Source organism: Apteryx mantelli, chromosome 15 (assembly GCF_036417845.1).
Source record: "Apteryx mantelli isolate bAptMan1 chromosome 15, bAptMan1.hap1, whole genome shotgun sequence".
NCBI lineage: Eukaryota > Metazoa > Chordata > Aves > Apterygiformes > Apterygidae > Apteryx > Apteryx mantelli.
In genome coordinates, this window is record NC_089992.1 from 1,047,026 (window position 1) to 1,070,330 (window position 23,305).

At 35.1% G+C, this 23,305-nt stretch overlaps 1 protein-coding gene across 2 annotated transcripts in view; it reads left to right on the forward strand.

Annotated features, from left to right (window-relative positions):
* The window catches only part of CTDSPL2 (CTD small phosphatase like 2), a 45,404-nt gene that overhangs the window by 17,400 nt on the left and 4,699 nt on the right, over nucleotides 1-23,305 (forward strand). For both annotated transcript variants that reach the window (XM_067305196.1, XM_013942621.2), the window contains exons 2-10: nucleotides 1,965-2,173; nucleotides 6,465-6,603; nucleotides 8,679-8,828; nucleotides 9,283-9,498; nucleotides 10,704-10,782; nucleotides 11,056-11,167; nucleotides 12,058-12,144; nucleotides 20,702-20,764; nucleotides 20,860-20,939. In XM_067305196.1, the coding sequence (XP_067161297.1) occupies nucleotides 1,982-2,173; nucleotides 6,465-6,603; nucleotides 8,679-8,828; nucleotides 9,283-9,498; nucleotides 10,704-10,782; nucleotides 11,056-11,167; nucleotides 12,058-12,144; nucleotides 20,702-20,764; nucleotides 20,860-20,939 (1,118 nt within the window). In that variant the 5' untranslated portion in view covers nucleotides 1,965-1,981. The remainder of the gene's footprint in view (nucleotides 1-1,964; nucleotides 2,174-6,464; nucleotides 6,604-8,678; nucleotides 8,829-9,282; nucleotides 9,499-10,703; nucleotides 10,783-11,055; nucleotides 11,168-12,057; nucleotides 12,145-20,701; nucleotides 20,765-20,859; nucleotides 20,940-23,305) is intronic.

Consider the following 23,305-nt stretch of genomic DNA (forward strand, 5'->3'; position numbering starts at 1 on the left):
TATGAAAATATAATTTTTGTAAGTCATGCTAACCTAAAATACTTCTTTTAACCCACAAGAAGTTGATAAAAACAATGCTTTCCTGAATATTTCTGAAGTAAAAATACCTGATATGTTTTAAAATACCTTTGGGCCATTAAGCCAATTAAAGTTTGATAATTTTTTCAATATTAAATTTTTCAATATTATTTCAGAGCACTGGAACAGGTTGCCCAGAGAGGTTGTGGAGTCTCCTTCTCTGGAGATATTCAAAAGCCGCCTGGACGCGATCCTGCGCAACGTGCTCTAGGTGACCCTGCTTGAGCAGGGGGGTTGGACTAGATGATCTCTAGAGGTCCCTTCCAACCTCAGCGATTCTGTGATTCTGTGATTACAATTAGGTCCTCCTAATTTATACAGAAGTATAATAGGAGCATATGTCTATTGTTGTGGATTCTTCTCGCCATAAATCACAAAAATAATATTAAACTGGCATCATTTTGTAAGAAAGAAAAGTCAAGGTGTAACTTCTGGTAACGTGTACTTATTTTACATTTTTGTATAAAAAATGGTATTTTTATCTTTTTATTTTTGTAGTGGCAAGGAGTAGGAAAAGAAAATTAGATTAAAATATTTATTTTCTTCATTATTTCCGTGCATTACTTTTTTTGACATATAGTATATTCTTATAAACTAAATGCAGATTTTATTGTAAATATTAATACATAGCATACTCTTGTGGACTCTGAATTTTAATGCTTCTGTTACTAGAGGGCGCAAGATTATAAGGAACCAATTTTTATAAATTTAGGCTACAGTTTCTGTTGTCTTTCCTTAAATTTCAGATATCAGTCCACTTTTTTCATAATTACTACAATCATTTAAAAATCTCAGCTTGTTTTTTTCCATTCTGTAATAGTTGTTGTATTAAGTACTGATGGAGAATGCTGAACAAGTGTGTATGAAATCCCTTGTTCATCAGCAGTTCAAGCAAATAACGACATGTAATATATGTATATATAGTATATTGAATCCTATCATGTGATAAGCATATGCTTTTCCTTTGTGTAATCTTGCTTATTGTCATGACTTAACCTAAGAAATACTCATTGCTCTCTCACCAGTATTTCTGTGCATTACATCTCAGATGAATTTCTTGCTACTTCTTTCTCTGCTCCTGATCCAGCACATGCATAATTTTAAGCACGAGTAGTCCCATTCAAATCAACCCAAGTATGAGCTTCAGTCAACTGAAGAAGGTGTATGCCTCAATCCAGAAAAGCAATTTTATTTATGTGCAAATTTAAGTATACCAGCAGTCCAAGTGAAGGTTGGAGATTAATGGGACATATTCTCTGGAATGGCTTTTCACTCTGCTCTTGCATGAGTCTTCCTGTGGTATAATCTTATTCCCAAATACAGTTGTATTGAAGATCAATCTTAGGTTCCTTTGTTGAACGGCTATATCCTCACCCGTATTTAATGCATAGTCTTATTTATGATTTTTTATTCTGTGAACACTTGACACCAATTTAGATTTATGCTTCATCCCAAATGTAATGTACAGCCTTAAAATGAAGTATTATAAGGAACACAGGACTGGAAAGGACTGCCTAGGTCATTGAGTCTAGTCGTTTGATGCTGAAGACAGCAGGCACCATACGATCCTTTTCATCTTAAAAGCAGTTAGATTTTTTGCTCCCGCTACTCTGACTAGAAGGTTATGCAAAAACCTCATTGATCTAATGCTTAAATGTATTCTTGGCCAGCTTATATTCATTTGTTCTTTTGCCAATGATATGCCTTAACTTAAATAGCTCTTCTCCTTCATTTAAATTAAGACATATATATGTGTGTGTGTGTGTGTGTGTGTAAAAGCTCAGTGCATCAGTACAGTGTCAGTATTATATAATTTTTTGAATTCATGATCTGAAACTTAATAGATTTCTTCAATGACTTAGTATTCTTGTTTTTTCCTTTTATAGCTTTACATGTGGTACACATGAAAATGAGGCTGAGAACGCGGAAAGCTTCTCAGCAGTCAAATCAAATTCACACACAACGTGCTTTGAGGGCAAAGAGGAAACATTCAGAGGTGGAAGAGAGCTTACCTGTTGGCGGAGGAAAACCACAGAAAAATGAAACTGGCTTGTTGTCTTCAATCAAAAAGTTTATTAAAGGAAGCACACCCAAGGTACAGCCTTAGTGGGTTTCTTCTTTAATTTTTGTATTGGGTCATATTCAGTTAAATTTGATAAAAAATATTTTTATTAAGGATAAATAAAAGCATGTAAAAGATTGATGTTCCTTTGGAAGCACAATGTTTTTGTAAATAATTGGAAAGCCAGAAGTACCTATGATGGTTATGCCAGATAACGGATATTAAAAAAAACCCAAAAACGCAAACCTGCAAACCCTACTGGAGTCAATTGTAGATATATTTGCGACAATCCAATAAATTATAGGATTTATTACTAAGGTACTTCTTTGTGAAAATGTTGAATAATAAATTCAGTGGATTTTTAAATTCTGGTTCAAGGATTCTTTTGAATTTGGGAATTACTTGTACAGGGAACTAAGAAAAGCAAGTCTGTAAGCATAAATTTGCTGTATATTTTTAGCATTCCTGTTGGAAATTTTGTAGGATTCCAACAATCAAGAAAGGTTGAAAGTCACATACTCAACTGTCTTGGAACTGATACGACTACTCAGTGTATTACTGCAGTGAATGTTGCCCCCACCTAGTGGATCAAATTTAAACACTGTCAGGGCTAAACCACTAAATCTCTTTTGTCTTGATCCAGACAGAAATCTGAACTATACTAATCTTCACATTTTAAAACCCGTTGAAAGTAAGTTTTGAGGGAGGATTATATAACTTTGATAGGCTGAATGTAACCTTGCAATTGCTTCAGAAACCTGTATATTTTTTTCTATAAATAGTCCAAAAAAACCCTTTACTTACTCCCAGCAATCCAGATATTGAAATTATGTAACTGTAAAATTTAAAGAATATGTAAGAAGTCATAATTATATTAAAACATATCTCAGATGAACTATATGGTAAATAGCAATTATGATTTAAATTCAGAATCATTTTCTGTTGTTTAAATGTTGAAAAGAGATAAATTTTAACAAGCTGTAGTCAAAATAATTTTAATTAAAGTAACAGTATATTCTTAAATTGTCAAAAAATATAGTGAAATTTAATCTTTAATAGCATGTTTCATTCCTGTCATTGGAATATAGAGATACTGACGATGAAATATTTTGGTAAAAGTAAATGGTTCAAGCTGCTTACCTTTTGTGTTTCATTAAACTAGGACAATTAATCTATTTTACAGTCTAGCATCTATATTACAGCACAATAGTGCAACATTTTGGCTGCAAAACCACTGCAACAAAATGCTGAAATCTAAGCAAAACATTTTATGTTGGAATTTTAAGATAAGAGAAGTATGTCTGGGTTTTGTTTTGTTTTCCTCTTCAAGGTTTTGTTAACTTTCTCTCTTCCCCCGTTCTCTTCCTCTCCCACAAATTTGAATTACATTTTGTTCTTTTTTTTCTGGATGGGTTTTTTAATGTAAAATGTCCACGTTTTTCTCATATTTCCTTTCATGTCCTCTCCTGTGTCTGTAGCAAGACTTGGAGTGGTTCCAGCGGCATTAACATGGCATGATATTGATACTGCTGGGCTATCTTCCAAAGCGCTAATGACTTAACAAAGTAGTCTTGTGGTTGCCATGGGAACCCCAGAACTCTTAGAGATAGGCTGTGTGTGTACCTTACATAGTAGTTCATTTATGGGTATGTTAAAATCTAAATCAGGAATGAGATTCTATGGATTTATGGCAACAAATGTATTCATAGCAAGATATAACTTTAAAATATGCCAGTTTCGATGACAGTCATAATTCAGTTAACAGATATTATAAGGATGCTTACTGGGAATATTCCTTAAACAAACAAAAAATAAAAAACATCAGTGCTATTTAGTTAGAGAAGATAGGAACTAAGATGTTGCTCTTGAAATGAGGATGATGACAGGGCTGATCTTGAGTCTTTTGCTAACTCACAGCCCCCATGCAAGTCAACAATAGTATGAAATACAAATTAGTGTTTAAAGAAAATTCCAGAATCAGAGTTACAAAATGACAAATCTGATATACTAGAAAAATAGATACACATATACGTTCAGGAAGTACTATTTCAATTTTTAAGTTTTAAAAACTGAAATATTGTAGAACTTGCTGCTGTACGATACTCTAATCTTTTTTGATTTTTGAGTTCTAGCAGTGTGATAAATTACATTGACTTATCATTGTGTTGTCATTACTTCTAGTGTCAGTTTAGGCTATTCATTAATATGAATATCATTCCTGAAAACAAGCTAAAAGCTAAGAAAACGTTTGTGTCAGTGTGACATTGCCATGTTCCTTATGGCACAATTATTGATAATAATTGGTTATATTGAACTGAATAGATCATATAATTCAAATATATCTAATTATATAAATATAATATATTTATTATATATATTTGCAATAAAATCTTCAGCGTATAAACCAAGCAGAACAACAAGGTTATATGTAATTTCATCTTTGAATTGTATTAACACAAGCCACTTGAACTATGATACTGTGGTTTGTGATATTGTCAGGCCTCCTCTTGTCTACTGATTTATGTTCACATTACATAAACGTTTATTATTGCTCCAAGTCTTGTTCATCGTTTGGTTGTTTGCTTTTTCTTCTAGTCTGGTCCATTGCTTTTTTTGTTTCCTTTTTGTCAAATGTTTTTTAGAAATGGTGGAGTTTTGTTTTGTTTTTCTGTTTTGGGAAAAGATGTCTGCAGTTTGAGTTGCAGCTTTTTTAATGAATGTAATGCGCTTCAGAGGTGCAAGATTGGCAGTCCTGGAGACTAACGTCATTTTTTCACAGAACTAGTACAACGAGGACGCAGCAGTGTGAGCTTTCCCACAGCTCCTTCATAGATCCTCTTCTGGGGGAACCCTTCTAGGATGAAAGGGCAGTTCAGGCTCCAGATTTGCTGAATTCCTTGTGCTCTGCTGATACTATCAGCCTGATTTCCTGTTCTCGTTGTGATTTTTGTAATAATTCTACACCTGTCTCCCATAAAGCAGGGCGAGAGCACGTTCATTTTATGAAGGCAAATGGATAGCTTTTAGAAGTTAATATCTTATTTTTTTCAGTGTTGAATTTGAGCTAATGACGTAGAAGATGAAATTCCTTACTGTTCTTTTATCAGTTCAGTGAGCCATCTGTCTTCTCTGATTATATGGATTTATTGTATATACAATAATATTAATTGTAAGTGATAGGAATTTGACTGATCTCACAAAGATTGTTGGTCAAGAAGATGCTGCCAGTAGGGTGCTTTTGGGACCGTGATGTTCGCATGCATTGTCTTCTGATATGGATGTCAGTGCGTTCCCATGCTTTCTAGTACTTCTTTTAGTTAATTTAGTCTTAGTGTGGGCTCTAAATTAATTTTACTAAAGGATCTACATACTTTTTTCTGGAGCAAGCAAACTGATTTCCCTTTTCTTTTTAAAGATTTGAAAACTACTACTGCGGAAAGGTACTATGGTAATTCTAAAATTGAAATTTTAATTAACTTCAGTGTGCTCTGTGGCCTTGTTATTATTTTGATATTTACTTCCATTTATTTTGCATTGTCTCACACTTTACATTTCAATGTGCTCCCAAAGGTCATCTTTAGATTTTAGGTTGCTATTTTATTAAGATATAGTAGGTGCTTTGGGGAAAAAGGGGAGGAAATCTGTCTTAAACGTGTGCCTACACATACACTCATGCACAAAAAATATGCAAAAATATCTGGTTCTACAAGAGCTAAATCATTCATGTAAGTGCCACAGAGGAGAACAGTCATTTACTTAAAGGTAAGAAGAATCACTGGGTTATAAGCCTTGCTTTTAACATTTTTAACTGCTGAATTTTGTCAGATAGTATCTAATATGGATTAAATATTAGCGAGTTTTATATTTATATACAGTTCAGCAAGCTACGTTACATAGGGAGATTCATGGAGAATTTTATATTGGATATGCAGTTTACTTCTTGTGCATTTTAACAGGCAGAGCAATCAAGTTTCAGACGATTTTAGTTGTTGTGTTTCTATGTTTCTCTAGTTCCTCAGTACTTAAATATTTATAAATTGGTTATCCAGTAAAACAGTATTTAAAGACGGTTTTTCTACAACAAAAATTCCAAGTACAGCGTTGTTTCCCAGTACTCTGCTATTTATCCTGAGTTATGTCAATTTAAATGAATTTAAAATTCCAGCTGGCCAGATACACGTTGCATATTCTTCGTCTGGAAGTGGAACAATAAATGGATCTTTTATGGAGCTTTCCTTAACAGCTAACATTTCCTGGTAGTATTCAGTGGAGAAAAGAGGCACTTTTCAGTATGTTTCTTTTTTTCCCCCTTTTCTGTTTTAAGGAAGAAAGAGAAAATCCTGCAAAAAGAAGTAGAATTGAACGGGATATAGATAACAACTTGATTACATCCACACCTCAAACAGGAGAAAAGCCTAATAAACAGATCTCTCGAGTAAGACGGAAAAGTCAAGTGAATGGAGGTCTGTAAATATTCTAATCATATGTTATTACAGTTGAATGGTGATTCAGTACTTACAGCTGTTTACTAATAAAGGACATTTTTTCAGTGGTGGAGGATTATTAAGAGTTTGTGATTGACTTCAGTGAGAGCAAGGCTGATCTAATAGTAGCAAAAAAGATCTCCAAGACTATGAGTACAAGTTACAGTGGACATGTCTGAGAAATAATGTTTTATCTTTGTATGAACAATTTGGATATGGGACAGTAACCAGCTATTTTGGAACTAATTTAACTATTTTATTTTTTTATTCCAATAAGCTAATGATAATTGTTACTTGATTTAGCTCATTTTCCATTTTCTTACAAACAAGTGGGATATTTCTTCCCAACATATGACCTTTGTGGAAGTAACCAGGTGTGCTTAGATATTAAAAGCACTTCTGAAAGACATTGACAGGTTTCTATCACAGAATCATAGAAAAATATAGGTTGGAAGGGACCTCTAAAGGTCATCCAACCACCTCGTTGTGAAACTTATTTTCTGAGTATCTAGTCATGACACGCCCAGATACTTCAAGTATTAGATAAAATGTTCAATGAAATTAATAGTGTAAACAGTGGTTCTAAACCTAACTTAAAAAAACCCTTTTATTAGACTTTTTGCCTAAGGAAACAAGACTTAAGTGATTGTGCTGTCCGTATTCCTTCATTCTCCGTTCCCTCATTAGCTTCGAAATCCATTGGCTAGTTTCCACCAAGTTAGTCAGTGAGGCAGAGGTCTCAGCGATCTTATGTTCCAACAAGATTTGTAAAATTGTAAGTAGAGGATAGAGGTCCAGATTAGTGACTTCAGTGATGGAGAGATTACAGTGTGAGGGAGTTACCTGTTTGGCTGCTGTCAGATGGTTACGTGTGCTAAGGATGTCCATGTCACATGCCTTCAGGGGAATCCTCTTTTCCAGTATGGGCTACTGTTTGTTAAGACTTTTTGCCTCCTGGAGAGAGAATGGATATTCATTCACTTGTAGTGGGATGCATGCAGACAGTGCTCGAAGAAGGAGGAGAGGCTATTTACTTAACCAGGGTTCTCTGAGGTATGCACATAGACCACACTCAACCCATTTTATTGTTACAGCGATATGAAGTTCTTAGTTAAGATATTCAGTATTAGTGAAGGCGCTGAGTTGCAGCTGGCACACCCCATGTTTTATATAAAAACGCTAGCAAGTGTGAAGTGCTTGTGCAGCTCCATCAGTCTCCGCTGACAAAAAGGTTCTTAACTCATGTGCACAAAATACCTTTGCTTACTTCCATATGGACAGACATCTCAAAGACTTGTTACTGTATAGTAAATAACTTCTCTTTCATTCCAGCCTCAGAATTATGTCTTGGATTTCACCCCTGAGATAGCAGTTTTAGATCTAGGATGTGCATTAGCGTATGTGCACATTTATAGAAAACCTTAATTGTTATCTGTTCTGTTAATTGCAATGTGAAGATTTATTTAATTCCATGTCTTTTGTTATCTGTGATAACAAACTAATTATTTTACTTCAGATTTATGTGTGTGTCTGTGTGTGTATATTTTTATATATACACTGTATATGCAGAACAATTAACTATGGACTTGATCTTGGAAGTCTAGACGTTCAGCCGTTGGAGTTCCACTGACACTTTTTCTTATTGCTGTCTACTGGAGTCCCACTGACCCTGACATCTGTTTGTTGTGAAGGGTGCACAGCATCTGAAAGTCTGTCTTCCATCATCAAGCCCATTTCAAGGATTTAAACTTATTATTAAACTTACTATTAGCTATTATTTGTTAAAGTATAGCTTACTTTTTATAACAACTATTGCTTGTTAATTTAAAGTGGTTGCTTAAGATGATGTTGAAAATTTGCATTTTGTTTTTATGTTGATACTGAATTTCTAATTCTTTTTTATTTTAATGAAATACTCAGGTTAATTTATCTGCCTATCAAGGAGAATTATGAGCAACAGTCATCTTTCCTATGATGAAAATGATAATAAAAGAGAGGATGTAACTCTGAAAAACAGAAACATGCCCCTACACTTCATAACTTTTCTTTTACAGAAGCTGGAAGTTATGAAATGACAAACCAACATGTAAAGCAAAATGGGAAATTAGAAGATAATCCTGCTACTGGCAGTCCCCCACGAACTACGTTACTGGGCACCATATTTTCTCCTGTCTTCAATTTTTTCTCACCAGCAAATAAAAATGGTAAGCGTAATTTAAAAAGCCAATAATGTTAAAGCTAGGACCTTTCTTTATTTTTTTTTTTAGGAAAAAGCTGTTTTGAGGCAGCAGTGCATTTTTCCTTCTGATTTACAGACCAAGAGTTACTGCTGTCGGAAAAAAAAGGCCTCCTTCCTAATTCTAAGGGTGGCTCATTAATAAAAGAAGCAATATGTTTATATTCATTAGGACATTTCTTTCCTAGGTATAAGTATAGAGCACTGTACCTTTTGTTAAAAAAAATTGGTGCAGAGTTCTTTCTCCCAAACACATTTGTCATAGTCTTCATTTTGTTTTTTATTTTGTAACCTGAATCAAATAAAGCCATCTTCTGTTATTCTGAAACATATTTTCTTTGTGTTTAATAATGACTACAGTACTCTGATCGGTAACTCACCTTAAAGATAATGACCAAGAGTTTACTGAAATCTTAATTCAGGAACATCAGGATCAGATTCTCCAGGACAAGCTGTTGAAGCTGAAGAAATAGTCAAACAGCTTGATATGGAACAGGTAGATGAGATTACTACAAGTACTGCAACATCAACCAATGGAGCAGCTTATACTAGCCAAGCAGTGCAGGTCAGATCTACTGTCAACAATGGTTTAGAAGAAGTGGAGGAAACAAATGATCGTGATCTGCCACCACTTACAGGTAAGAAATGCGTGTTTTCCTTCAGTTCAAATCTTGAAGCTGTATGTAATTTGGACTCTTAGGGAAATGCTGCTACCTGCATTTTGTATAAATAAATATTTCATATTTGCTTAGGCATGCCAAAAAGTATTAATACTGGTTTTAGTGTTTAATAGACAAACCTCTTTTATACACCAAAAAGAGTTTTTGCAGGCAGGTCTCATCCATTTCTGGTATAACTGAGTTGACCTCTGTAAAATTTTTTCAAATTAAAACAGTGATTCCAGGAGTAGGGCATTTTTATTAATATTTAAGGCACTCCCTCTGCTTACATTAGGAATTCATGCCTTGGATTTGCTCATCACAAAAGAGAAATTTGCAACATTTTGGTTTCTTATAATAAAACAGCATGGTGAGGTCAAGAAATATAGATCTTGCATTGATTTTTCCACAATTTTCTTCAAAAGACTCACCACACGTCTTTTTGTCCAAAAAAATTGTATCCCTAAAATTCAGCCTCACCTCTTTGTGGAAGGCCAGCATCAAATTATTAACAGTTACTTAAACCCTCAAAATTTTGGTATTTAAGTAGCGCTTAGGTTTATGAGGGCTCCTATCGAGGGAGTAAATTGCCCCCAAGCAAGGTGGCTGATGTGTGAGCCACAGTTCCAATGCAGACCTCCTGATCAGCTCAGCCAGTCTGCAGCTAATTCCCTAGGGCCTTTTTTCAGAAGGGCTCCTCGGACATGAGGTGAGAGCGAGCTGCAGACGGAATGAATCATGCTTGCTTCTTAGAGCCAACTTCCCACTTCCCATTTTCCCCATGACTCTCTTCCATCACACAACCGACAGGTGTTCCTCTCGTGACAAAAACGCCCTAGCAGATGATGAGATCAGCTGGCGATGTGACTGGAGTGTGCATCCCGGTTGTTCACATCATCGGAGGTTGTGTGGATGCCTTGCTGTATGATAGGGGCACTTCCACTTTGGCCAGAACGCGAAGTACCGTAGGATGATGTGACATCGAGCTGTCAGCTATGTGTAGTCCATCTCAGCTGAAACATGGGACATTGCCAGAGCGGGGCTGAAGGGGGAATTTTTCACTGTTGTTTGAAGCACTCCTGTATCAAGTGCAAATTTTCACTTCTAAAAACTGCACTAATAAGACTAGCTCTTGTGGTTTTTTTGTTTTATTTTTTGTTTTGGTCATTTTCATTGAATTTTAGCACCAGTATCTCCAGACAGTGGCTACTCATCAGCTCATGCAGAAGCCACCTATGAAGAAGACTGGGAAGTCTTTGATCCGTAAGTGCTAATATTTTTGCTGAAAATATTAAATTGATCATTTTGGGTATTGGTTTAAGAAATCTTTATTAGAGTTGGTACATTTTCTTACATTATGTTAATGAATTCTGAAAGCACCTAAAAAATAAGCGTATATTGATATTGTAGTGTTTCCTTCTTCAATTTAAATTATTTATTTTTTGTGCAGCCTTAAATATTAAAATACTTAGTTGGGTTACAACATCACTAATTAATGTACATACATTTCTACAACTAAATCTGTATTCTTTTCAGATATTATTTCATCAAACATGTTCCACCACTAACAGAAGAACAACTTAACAGGAAGCCAGCTCTTCCACTGAAAACGAGAAGCACACCAGAATTCTCATTAGTTCTAGACTTGGTAAATATGTTACAAACACATATCAAAAGTAGGGGGAGAGTTAAGTAGCACTAAATTTATTTTGTTTGTTGCTGAAATTAGTAATATTGGCTTTAAACAAAAAGACCTGTTGAATGTTACAATTTTCGTAATGTTTTTTTTTAAAGATCCTCTACATAAAAATATATTTAATAGTGGCAAGAATAGAATGCTTGCTGTATTTATTAAATATTTCACATCTTGCTTAAAAAAAAAAATTAAAATTTTCATCATCTTGAAAAAAGAGTTACCTGTCCCCATAAAGCTTTCCTAAAACTCTTGTGGAAAAAAAACTTAAGGTATAATAAATACGAAAATTCAGCTTCCCATGGACTTGCGTCAAAATTGACAAAGAATAAATCTTTTAATTTTAGAACATTCTTATTCTCAGAGGGCACAAATAAATCCACTTTCTTAAAGGTTCTTAGAAAATGCATTTGTTTTCAGAATCATTTCTTTTATCTCTCTCTATTTTGAAAGTTGCTTCAGACATTGTTAATGATGTCAGGAACATTGCTTTATCATGAGCAATATAAATTGACATATCCTCTAGTGATTGTATGAATGGATAGATGGATGTAGATTTGAACAGAATGACAGGATGGTGTACGATATTAAAATATCTTCTCGTAATTTGCCACTAGCACACAATCCTTAGTGAAATTCTTCAAAATCTGCTAGAATAATTAAATGTATAATTCTTTCTTAGAACTCTTCTGCAAATCTTAACAGTGGTTGCACAAAACAAAATTTTATAGACTAAATAAACTCACCTTAAAAAGAGCATAAAAATGCCAACATGTACTTCTATTTTCAATATTCTTTTCACAGTTTTTTCTTACTTTAATATTATCTTTTAAATTTTTTAATAGGATGAAACATTAGTGCACTGTAGTCTAAATGAATTAGAAGATGCTGCACTCACTTTTCCAGTCCTTTTTCAAGATGTAATTTACCAGGTAATTGGCATGCATAGAAAAATACATACCTTTTTGGTTTTTTTAACATGTGGATTCTTGCTGTGTATATTTACCGTCTTGTCTAAAGAGAGATAAATACTGTCTGGCATTTTAACAGCTGTCTGGGTTATAAACTGCAGGTATCAAATTCTGCGAGGTGGATTTTCCTGTATTAGAAATACCGTGGAGCACTGTTTATTGCCACAATGTGGTAATGTTGGTCACTAATTCAAATTGCAAACATTTATGTCTGAGAAAGTGTAAATGATCTTTGTAGCAGCAATCTTCAGCAGCAGCCTTTCTCCTTACCAGCAGGTGGAGGCAGGAACACTGAAAGTTGTCTAGTGTCATTTCCCAGGTACAGCTTCCCATGGACTGTTAACTTTCTTCCCTGTGTGGGGAACAACAATCCACACTGGCTGATCATTTCTTTCTATGAAGAAGACCTCTTCAGAGCCTGACGTTAACTAGCTTCTGTCTAGAGTGTTTAGTCTTGCTGTACCCTTTGCCAGTGACAGTTCTACCTCCTTACTCCCAGAGTCTGCTCGGTGATTAGAGTGATTTCTGATTGTCTTGTGGAGACTGCTAGATTGTTAGTTTTTTGTTCTGCATCAGGAGGTATTCTTAGTTATATGTGTTTTACATTGACATACCCTAGAGGAACAAGCATGGGAAGGAGGAACTCTCTTCCAGCAACTGCCAAAGATGCTGCACTGACCCAGGCTGTTGTTCTCAGGTCCTTTTGTGTGATGTACCTGGGAGTAGCAACAGCTTCCCCACCATGTAGTTCGCACGATATTGGACCCCACTGTAGTATCTTTGGAGAATGAGCCAGTCATCAGGCACCTTAAAAGGACACTTGTCCAGGTATTTTTCGTGATTTTAAAAATGTTTTTCTTCACTGTTGCATATAAAAACCCTTGGAATTGAAAAGCTGAAATAATTTTTTAAACATGGGTTTCTTATCTCTTATTTGGTGATGGCCATGCTCAGTTTCCTCCAGGCTGAAATTAGAAGGAGCCTTAGAATTAATTCTTCAGAGGTTCTTGCCCCTGCTAACAGAATCAGAAAGACTAAAGCTTCTTTTTTTTTCCTTCCTTCTCTTAAGACATCTCAGTATGATTTGAGTATTTTCTGTCTATAACTGTGGTCCTTTTAGTGACGTGTTTAAATGAGAGTAGCTGAGATCTAACCAGGATTTTGCCTTCAGGAAGTTGAAGTCAATGGAAAGAGTGACTTACGAGTTTTCTAAATCTTTATTTGACAGCATTGTACATAAGCCTGTATAGCCTTCGATACAGTAAAGTGATTATGCAAGTCCTGGATAAGTTTCGTCTTAGCTCTCCAGCCTAGAATTGCCAAGGAACAATAACTTCTTGCAGGCTTGAGAAAGTTGGCCACTGTCTGTGAGCGCACTGTCCTGATCACTGTATTCTGTTTAGACTTTACAACTTTAAAAACTTCCACCTCTTACTAGGCCACAGGTAATAAGCAAGACACTTAAATATTTTAAAGATACAATTAATTCAACTAGGGTATAATATACAAGAAGATAAGTAATCTTCCTATGATAAAAGTTGAACGGAAGTTTGTTGATATTACATACCTTTTTTAGTGTTCTTAGTCAATGATTAGCTATTTTTCACCTTTTGAAATGTATTTTTTTTGCTTATCAATTTGACCATCCCCTCTGGTATAGTCCTGTATTAATTTCACATCTCCATATTTCATTTTGAAAGTCATTTCAGTTGGCAATGGATAGCAGACAACAAGCTGTCTGAGCAAAGTAGAAGTCAGCAAGTTACTATATATAAACTTGCATTATTATTCAATTATTATTCAGTGGGTTGCATAATGCAACCCACTGAAAACAATACCTGGTGTGAAAGATACATTTCTGAAGATGTTTTCCATTAGTATGAAAATATCTAACACTTTCATGTAGATTTTCCAGAAATACCAGAAAAATAATTATATATTATCTTTTTTTAAAAAGAGCAAAACCTAGCTCAGTGCTCATTTTCCTACTGAATGTCTTATTTTTCTCACATTAAATATGACTAATAATGCAAATGCAAACCTGAGTTCACAGCATTTCAATTTTCCTACTCATCTGAAGGTATCGAACCAGTGTTCTTGCTGTTAACAGTGTGATGATAAACATAGCACTTACTCAAAAAGATACTCCAGAACTGTCCATAGTAGGATACTACAACAGTAAGAATCAGATTGACTTAGGTTCTAAAAGGTCTAATATAAAATATACCTAAATTTCATTGCCCTATGAGTTGGGTAACAAGTTTTCAAGTCCAGGAACTCAGCTCTGTTGCTGTTTGTTTCAGTGACTGTAAGTGAAAATCTGTTCTTAAGAAAGGTTTCTAAAAATGGCATTTGTTTGTTTTTAAGTTAATTCACACAACTTATCATAAGTTGTGCAGAAGAGAAGAACTATTTAATGTATGAACTTAGAGCAGTGTTCTGGAAACTTAAAAGTTACAATGCAATTCCAGCACTAACATACAGTTTTTAACCTTCGGATAAGTCAATCGGAGCACACTGTCCTGGTTTCTGTACAGTTGTGCTTACCTACTTTGGATTTTTGAAAAGATTAATTAGTTCATTTGTGTGTGTTTCCTTCATTGAGAAGTCTCTAAATTGTGCCAGTGGTTAAGTTCTGTGCATAGTAAAAATACAGTCTTTGCAAAGTTCAAGTTTTCTTAGATAGAGTATCTGTTAAACGCTATCTTGCATCTGCCTGGAAAGCAGGAATAAATGTTCAACTCTTCAGCTGTAGACCTTAAATTTTATACTGTTTGTACTATTTTAATGCTTTACATTGAGATGTTTATCTTATTACAAAATTTATCTTTTTACTTGGTTAAGAGATTTTCATCTATTTTGTTTCTGTTGCTGTGGAGGCATCAAGTCACAGACATGAGATCATCTCACCCCCTATTCCGTTCAAAGGATAGCTTCCATGCAAAAGCAGGCCTTAGTCAAAATGCAGATGATTTCACTAAGTTCTTGAGTTGAAACATGTCCTTACTGATCTATCACAGAATAATTCACTTTTGTCTTTGTGATCCTTGAGAGGTGCTCTAGAACTACATAGGTCAGTTGTAGGTTACCAAATACAGCATTACATATATTCCATCCCCACTGTAGCCAAAGACTGCTTAGATTCTTTATTTTGTTACCGCAGTGGAATGAGGCAAAAAACACTTGTGAATTCTGGCTCTCCTTTCTAATGGAACCCCTTTCTGTGGGTTTCTCTGACACAGCAGCAGAGCCACCATCTTTGGATCTGTGAAGCCATCAAGCTTTAGTGTATCTTGGGCAGCACTCACAAGGAAACCTGGTCTTAGCTTGGGAAATCTTACTTTTAGCTCAGTAGCACCACCCCCTGAAGAGCCAGTTGGCTAAGGTTCAGTACCTCGGTGTGGTTTTAAGACGGTTTTAAGAAGGTCATCTCCAGTCGCTTACTGCAGGGTCCTGTTGGAAATGAGTCTGGCTTGTTTAGCTGGCCAGTCCAGCCTGCTGCCAGCCCTGGAGCAGCCCCAAGCATTCCCAGGACCCAGCTCCGTGCATCGTGCTTGTCCCGTGCAGACCGAACTAAGGCTGTCTGCACACCCAGCTGCCCTGGCAGCAAACCATGTCAAGGCTTTTCCGGGTGAGACGAGGAGCAGTCAGGTTAGCTTGATGCTGGGTGTCCGGCATGCCCCGAGGTCGGACAGGGTGCATGGAGGCAGCTGGGCCAGGCAAGGGACCTTGCAGCCCTTGGAAGTGCAGTGGGTAAGTGTAGCTTCCCATTGGCAAGTTAGCACACTTGTCTTTGTTTTTCCCATTACAAAATGCTAGTAAAATCATCGGGTACACTGGTATATTACAGGTATACTGAAATTAATTATTGCAATTTCATAGGTTTTTACACTAAGTGGAATACATGTCTTCTATTGTTTTTTTTTTTTAATACATGAAAGGAAAAATAATTCCTTCAAGAATTAAAGTCCTGGGGTTTTTTTGAACATGGAACACATTTTGGGAACTTGCATGTAAACATATCAGAAGTGAAAATTAATTGAAAAATGTTTCTTTTAAGAATTTTTTTTTGTCCATGACAGTTTTTTTTCCCAACACAGACCTCAAACTTCTTGTATAGTAAGAAATCATTGAAAATTTGTGCCTGCTATATCTTTGAGTATAGGTTTTGTTAGGATTAATGGTTTATTGATTTTTAATAAGCCAGAAGTTTCTCATTTAGCAGATACTGAAAGATAATATAATAAAGAATACCATGTAAAACCGCTCCATTTCAAAACCACTGCTCTTGGAGAGACTGGTGTTGCTGTCTGCCTTATGCCAATGAAAGCACCAACTTTCCTCAGAGCGTTTTGAGTGGCAACAGTTGGGCATTATGACAGATTTGAATGACAATATGGATTTTGAACATTTAGATTTTGATGCCATTGAAATAATTGGATATGGTGATCATTATGAAGCAAAGATTTGAGGAGGCTTTTCTTATATATTATGTATTTATGGCAGCTTGTATGAGTCACTTTGAAGTAGGTGATGTCATATATCTCTGTGGACAAATAAACTTTTGGTTATTAAAATAGTGAAAATTATTATTAGACTTCTATATATGTATTTTCAAAGTTTTCTTTCACGTTAGATCTACTCAACAGAGAAGCAGGAGTGGGAAGTGATTGGGGAATTAGAATTTGTGTTTGCAGTGGAATCAGGCAGTAAAGGAAAATGGGGAGAAGAGATAAGTAAGACTGCAGGTGGAAAGGGACAATGTGAATATTTGCCAGCGTTATGCTGAATTTGGGACTTGAGAAGGAAAGGGAGAAACTTGGAATGTTGGCACAACAAGAAGAAAAAGGGACGATACGGGAAAGATGCAAAAGGAGAGGGAAGATGAGGCAGAGAGGGAAAAGGGGATGTCTTTTGCTCTAATTTGCTCTACTTTGGTTACCCAAAGTTCTGTGTCACCTCGTCTTAACTGGCTCTGATATTATGGTTGCCTTACATTGTGCCAGAGTCTCACAAAATAGTAAAAACAGATCAGTGAATCTGCCATTGATGATGATATTATATGTGTGTGTGTGTGTCTGTGTGTAGATATGTGTGTGTGTACTTAAATATATATAAAGCGTAGTTAGAAGTACATATTCTAAAAAGAAATTATTTTCCCTGGATTTCTTGTTTGCTTTCACATGTGAACTTTTCAGAGAAAGAAAATAATTTGACAACTTAATATTAAGATAGATACACACTTAATAAGTCCATGTCAGTAATCTAAAATAGAACACATTACAAAGATAACGCAATTATCTACAAACTAAACAAATTCAGAGAAACAAAACAGAAAAAGCATGTATGCTTGAGGAACACAAACTTCCTTCTACTGAGGAAGCCTTAACTATTCTCTGATTTATTCAAATGGGTTTTTAAATTCTTTAAACTGGCCATTATGATCTATATGATTCAATCCAGATGTAAAAAGAGCAATAAATTATATAGCAAATGTTTTTCTTTATATTAGCGACACCTGAAATATTGACAGATACCTTAGCTTACTTCTTTGGTTGCCAGGAGAGTTTGTAGAGGAGATGTTAAGGAGAAGATTGTTTCTGAAATGACATCTGTGTTTCTTCCATAACAGAACAGGCATGTTAATTTGAAATCGAGCTCTTGAAGAAGCCTTAGAATCAAACATTATCCTCCTTATCCACTCTTATTTCCAATTATTATCTCATATGCCAGTGAAAACATTGATATTCTTTCTGTGACTGACTTTATTTTTGAAGAGTAAGATTTAGGTCCCAATAAAGCAAATATTTACTCAGGAAAATCACATGAACAGAATAATCCCTTTGGCATCTGCAAATAAAAACTTTTCTTCACTTGTACTTCCAAGTTTCTGACACTTACTTTCTGCACTGAAATACCATTTTAACTGTGGGAGAAATGAGTGGAAACAATATTGATCACAAAGATCACTGATATCTACTTTGAAGAATTTGTGTTGATATCCTCTTTTGTGATTTTTTTCAAAAGGAAAGCTACAAAAATATGTAAAAGTTGTTACCTTCCCTTAAAACTCTAGGTTTCAACTAAGGAAGATGTTGGCTGTATTATATGCTTACTATATACAGAAAAGACATTCAAACTGAACAGTTTGCACTGAATTTACCACCACAGACAACCTGAATGTTACTTAGCATCTGGTCACCTGGAGGCTCTGAGTTAATTCATTAGGTTTATTATTGTGGTAAGATAAATATCTCATCTAGTCTTTGAAGAAAACTTCATTACCTTATTGCAAAACGATATGTCATTTCACAAAGATTTTACTGCCGTCAGGAGACATATGGTGTGAAGACACACTTGTCAACTCTGCATTTAGAAAGTTGGCTTTTCAGTAGTATCTTGGCTAAATGCAGCCCAGACACCTCTCAAGCACAGCCTGTGGTCTCTGCAAACCGTTCGTGATAGCCGATCTGAGGGATAATTTTTACTGCCTCGCACTGTGGTTTGCCAGAATGAGAAGGGGAGTAGGCATTGTTTGCATAGTCAGTGAATATATCTTCCTCTGCTGGAAATAATGGCCTTGTTCCCAGATGTGATAAGACTGTATGCTTTTGATTATTGTTCCTAGTCTAGAAAAACTGCAAATGTAAATGTTACTGTAGTAACTGGTCACTCTGTAAACTTAAGTCAGAACTTCAAACACTTTAAAAAAGGAACAAATAAAAGCCTTGCTAAATTTTAAGCTAAATAGTGAGATTTTCATTGTGTGTGCTTCCATTAAAGGACTGAGATCTATTGCAGCATATACTGACAATGGGAAACTTTGTATTCACTTAAATTATTCCCCTTTTTTTTCCTTCTGATCATTTTGGTTGTGTCCATGTATAAATTTCATACAACTCAGTTAAAGTTAAAATACAGATCCTTTGTGGGGATTTACTTTGACTTAAAGGTAAATTGCTTCAGTTTAATTTAAATCTGAAATTAACTTGGTTTAAATTAAAGTAAGGTCAATATACTCCCTCTTCTTTCTGGATATTTTAATGACACTTTTCTCAAAAACATTTAATTCTATATGTGGGCAAACCCTGAAACAAAAAGAAAGGTAAGCAGAGAATGAGGTTGTCATCTTCACCCCTTAGCGCGAATTTTCACTGTTGGTTAAGGTCAAGCCCAAATCTGTGCCAAAGACCACAGAGGGCCATCATTCAAGTTAGCATACCCTCAGGTACACGTTCATAATTCCCCAGGGCCTGAAATAGATAAATCAGAGCATGCTTGGCAAAGCTAGCGCAGGCCCGAGTCTTCATTTGTAGCTGGGTGGATTGAGTTTGGGTGGGCCGAGCCCAGCAGTCCACCAGCTCGTAAGCACAGCGTAGATGCTTTGCATCAAGCTGCTGCCAGCAACGTGGATGAAAACTGAGAGGTGAAGGAGCTCAGCATGCTAAACAGCGGTGTTAGTTTTGCATGTTATAGCCTTATTATTTCACTGAATTTGGTATCGGTATCTCACATCCTACTCAGTTATCACAGAGCTTTATCTTTGCTCACAGCAAATTCCAGTACCACAAGGTCAGTAGTACAAGAGACCTTTACGTTTGCTTGTGTGTCTAAAGGGTACATGTCTAAAATCTGACTTCCAGATAGTCTAAAAGATTCAGGATGTGACAGCTGAGATTGTAATGTGTAACTTCGATAGATTTCCATCTGTGAGATATATTTTATGTATATTTTCAAACAAAAAATAGGAATTCAAAAATATTGTACCACAGGAGTAGAAGAATAGGCTTTTGATATGTACTGTCAGATCTCCCTTAATTTTGGGCCATTGGCCTCAAGCTATAAATTTATCTAGAGTCTTCCATGTAAGGTCAAGGCTTGTATTTTGAGTTAAATCAGAGAGAGATGCAAAAGTTTCTTAATTTTGTATCTCTTCTCTTGAGTCTACAGTTTTTTGCAGGGAATTGTTTATCTATGAGTGCAGTTCGTTGTTTGCTGGTGGCACTCAAATTAATGGAACTTTAGAAAAAGCTGAAGCCAACTTTTTTATTGCTTCTGACACCTCCATATTCACTGTATAATTCTTAGTGGAAGAAGGTTATTGAGAAGACTGTTCAGTTTATACACTGGAACACATTATCTTGTAATTGAATGATGCTGCCAAACTGGTAAAAGCGGATTCAAATTGTTTAGTCAAAGCAGCCAGTTTCATTTTTTTTGCTTAGAGATTGTTCAACTTTTATATTTTAATTTAAATAATTTCTAATTGCATAATTTTTTTCAGTAAAATTGTTAAGCCTATTTTTATCATCTTACTCTTTTATTTATAGGTGCTTTGGCAGAGGTTGCAAGCTAATTTAATTTTTTTTATTAAGTTATTATGGTGTGAGTAATTCCTATTTACTGCTAACTTCATTCATAATGTTGATTCTGACTAAATCTTTACAAACTGGTAATTAGTAGCACAGGTGATAGCAGAAGTATTTTGAATCTTTATTAAAGTCCATCTCTGCTTCAGGTTTATGTCCGGTTAAGGCCATTTTTCAGAGAATTCCTGGAACGTATGTCTCAGATTTATGAGGTAAGAATAATTAGATACTACCTTTGAATTTCCTTTTTACATTGTATTCACATATTTATATCTAAAATAATTACTTTTTCTCCTTTAATCTGTAGATCATTCTTTTTACTGCTTCTAAGAAGGTGTATGCAGACAAGTTACTGAACATACTAGATCCTAAAAAGCAACTGGTCAGGTAAAAATAAAAAATTGTGAACATACCTGTTGTAAGCAATCAAATCAGTTTTCCTAACAAATGTAATGAAGAAATTGATTATGAGGTTCTTTGCTGCAGTGTGTCTCACTAAACTGATTCCTTGTGTTTATGTCTAGTCTGTCTAACAGTGAGAGAAAAGTGATTGTGAAGTGATTAAACTATTGTTTTGGTGATAAGATGAATAGCTTTACATTGCACCCTGTGGCCTAAAAGCTTCCCCATTCATTTTTTGTCCCATGTTAGAATTTCACTGAAATTCACTGAAAATGACCTCTTGGGTATCAAAAGTATGTTTCAGCTGCCTTTGAATACATATATTGAATAAAGAAAATGAACTTTTTGATAGAAGATGAGATTACTCTTAAACTTTTGAAATTTGATTTATTATTTATAAACTATGAATTATACAGTTATCCTCACAATCAACATTTTTATTTCTTATTCTATCACAATTTTTTTTGTGTGATTTTTGAAGCAAAGTTGTTTTGATTTTTCACTTCTTGTCTTTTTTTCTAATGCTGAGGTTTGAAAGGGATTGGCATTTCTCAAGAACTGTTCCCTAAGACATAAGGAAATTAAAAGGGATGAGACTCTTTCTGTTATCCTCATGTGGAAGGGGGACTGTTAGGTGAGAAAACTGAAACAAAAGAGGGAACTTCTCGGGGATTCATTCTAAATTGGATATTCAAGTAAAGGAAGTAAACAACTGTACTTAGTTGTGGTCAGGACTGTATAGATTCTGTATTTGGGAGGTCATTGGTAAAGTGCTTCTCTGCATCATTTTATTTTAATATTATTGAGTGAAAACTTGGTTTTATTTAAGTGTATAATAAAATTGCCATTTTGACTGAGATAATGATTCATCTGTCGGTTTCACTCAGCAGTTTAGGGACATCATAACTCATTTTTATTAAGAGTGTAAAGATAAACTGTCACTATTTTTAATGCACATGGTTGCTATGCTTAAAACATAGTATTGTAAGAGCAAATGCTTATATTTTACCTAATTGGTATTTGTACTGAAATCAGTACAGCATAAAGCACTAACATCATTTATCAGAAGCTCTGTAGCGCAGGAACAGTGTTATTGCTTGTTTTTATGTGGCACAGCAGAACCTTGGTTTCTTATTGAAAAACTAATTTGCTACTGTGTTTTGAACAGGCAAACAAAACTAGACTTTCCAAGTTAGAAATGCACAGTCTTTGGAATATCTGAGCCTCTCTGAATCACAAAGAAAGGCAGACACGATGTATGAACAAGTATGATATTTGCACTTAGAGAAAACGAGTGTGCATCTAAGTGTGCATCTGTAGCACTGAAAATCTTTCTGCAAGAACCTGATATGTATGATTCAGGACGACAATTTTAAATGCATTGGGAACAGGAAAAAATATAATAAAATGTGCAGCCAAACAGTATTCTAAGAATTTGCAGATGGATTCATGTGATTCATGAATTTACTTGTGATTCATGTGCCACTGAAAGCTGACATCAAGGCATGATTAGTTTTGACATTAGCCTAAAGGTAGACTTGTCAGGCACTCCACACATATGACTCAGAATCTATATATAAATTCATTCGCTGCTGAGGCATCAGCTTATTTTCCTCCATAGCAACATTAGGAGCTCAACCCCTTTATGAAATTATGCACACTATGTACAGCTTCTAAAAACTTCACTTAAAAATATGAGCAGCCTTAAAGAGGCTGCATTGTAACATGAAAATGTAAAACTCAAAATCCATCTAGTTCACAGTTTATTTTTAAATTGTATTTACAGTTGATATTCAGTGAAATTTCAGTTTTATTCACAATATTTTTCTGAGTCTTTTTATTCTATCCAAACATTTATTATGTATTTCTTCTGTAATAAATTACAAGGGAGCAGACTAATTAGAAAGGAAGAAGTTGATGGAATGTTTTGGCCTCAAGGCATTTTTCAAGCTTTAACAACTCAAATAGGTTAACTGCAAACAGAGGTACCATAAAAAGGAAACCATTTCTTCTGATACTTTATATTCTAGCATGCAATGGCATAGGGGGGCTATGTACTCTAATGGTTAGAAGAAAATAAAGGGACCCAGCTTAATAAATGGGTTCCAGTGCAGGCCTAATCTCTGAGTTTGGGGCCTTGCAAAATCATTTGAGCTTTGTGGTCTCTTTGTCAACCCATCTGGAAAAATCGTTAGAAAGCAAGATCCTCTTGACAGCTATTTGTTAAATCTGAGCTGAGCTTTTCTGGTTAAATAGAATACAAAAACAAACAACTGCCTGCAGAAGTAGATTACTATAAAATCTCCTTAATTAATAATTTTAACAGTAAAATGCTCAAAAGAGAGATCCTA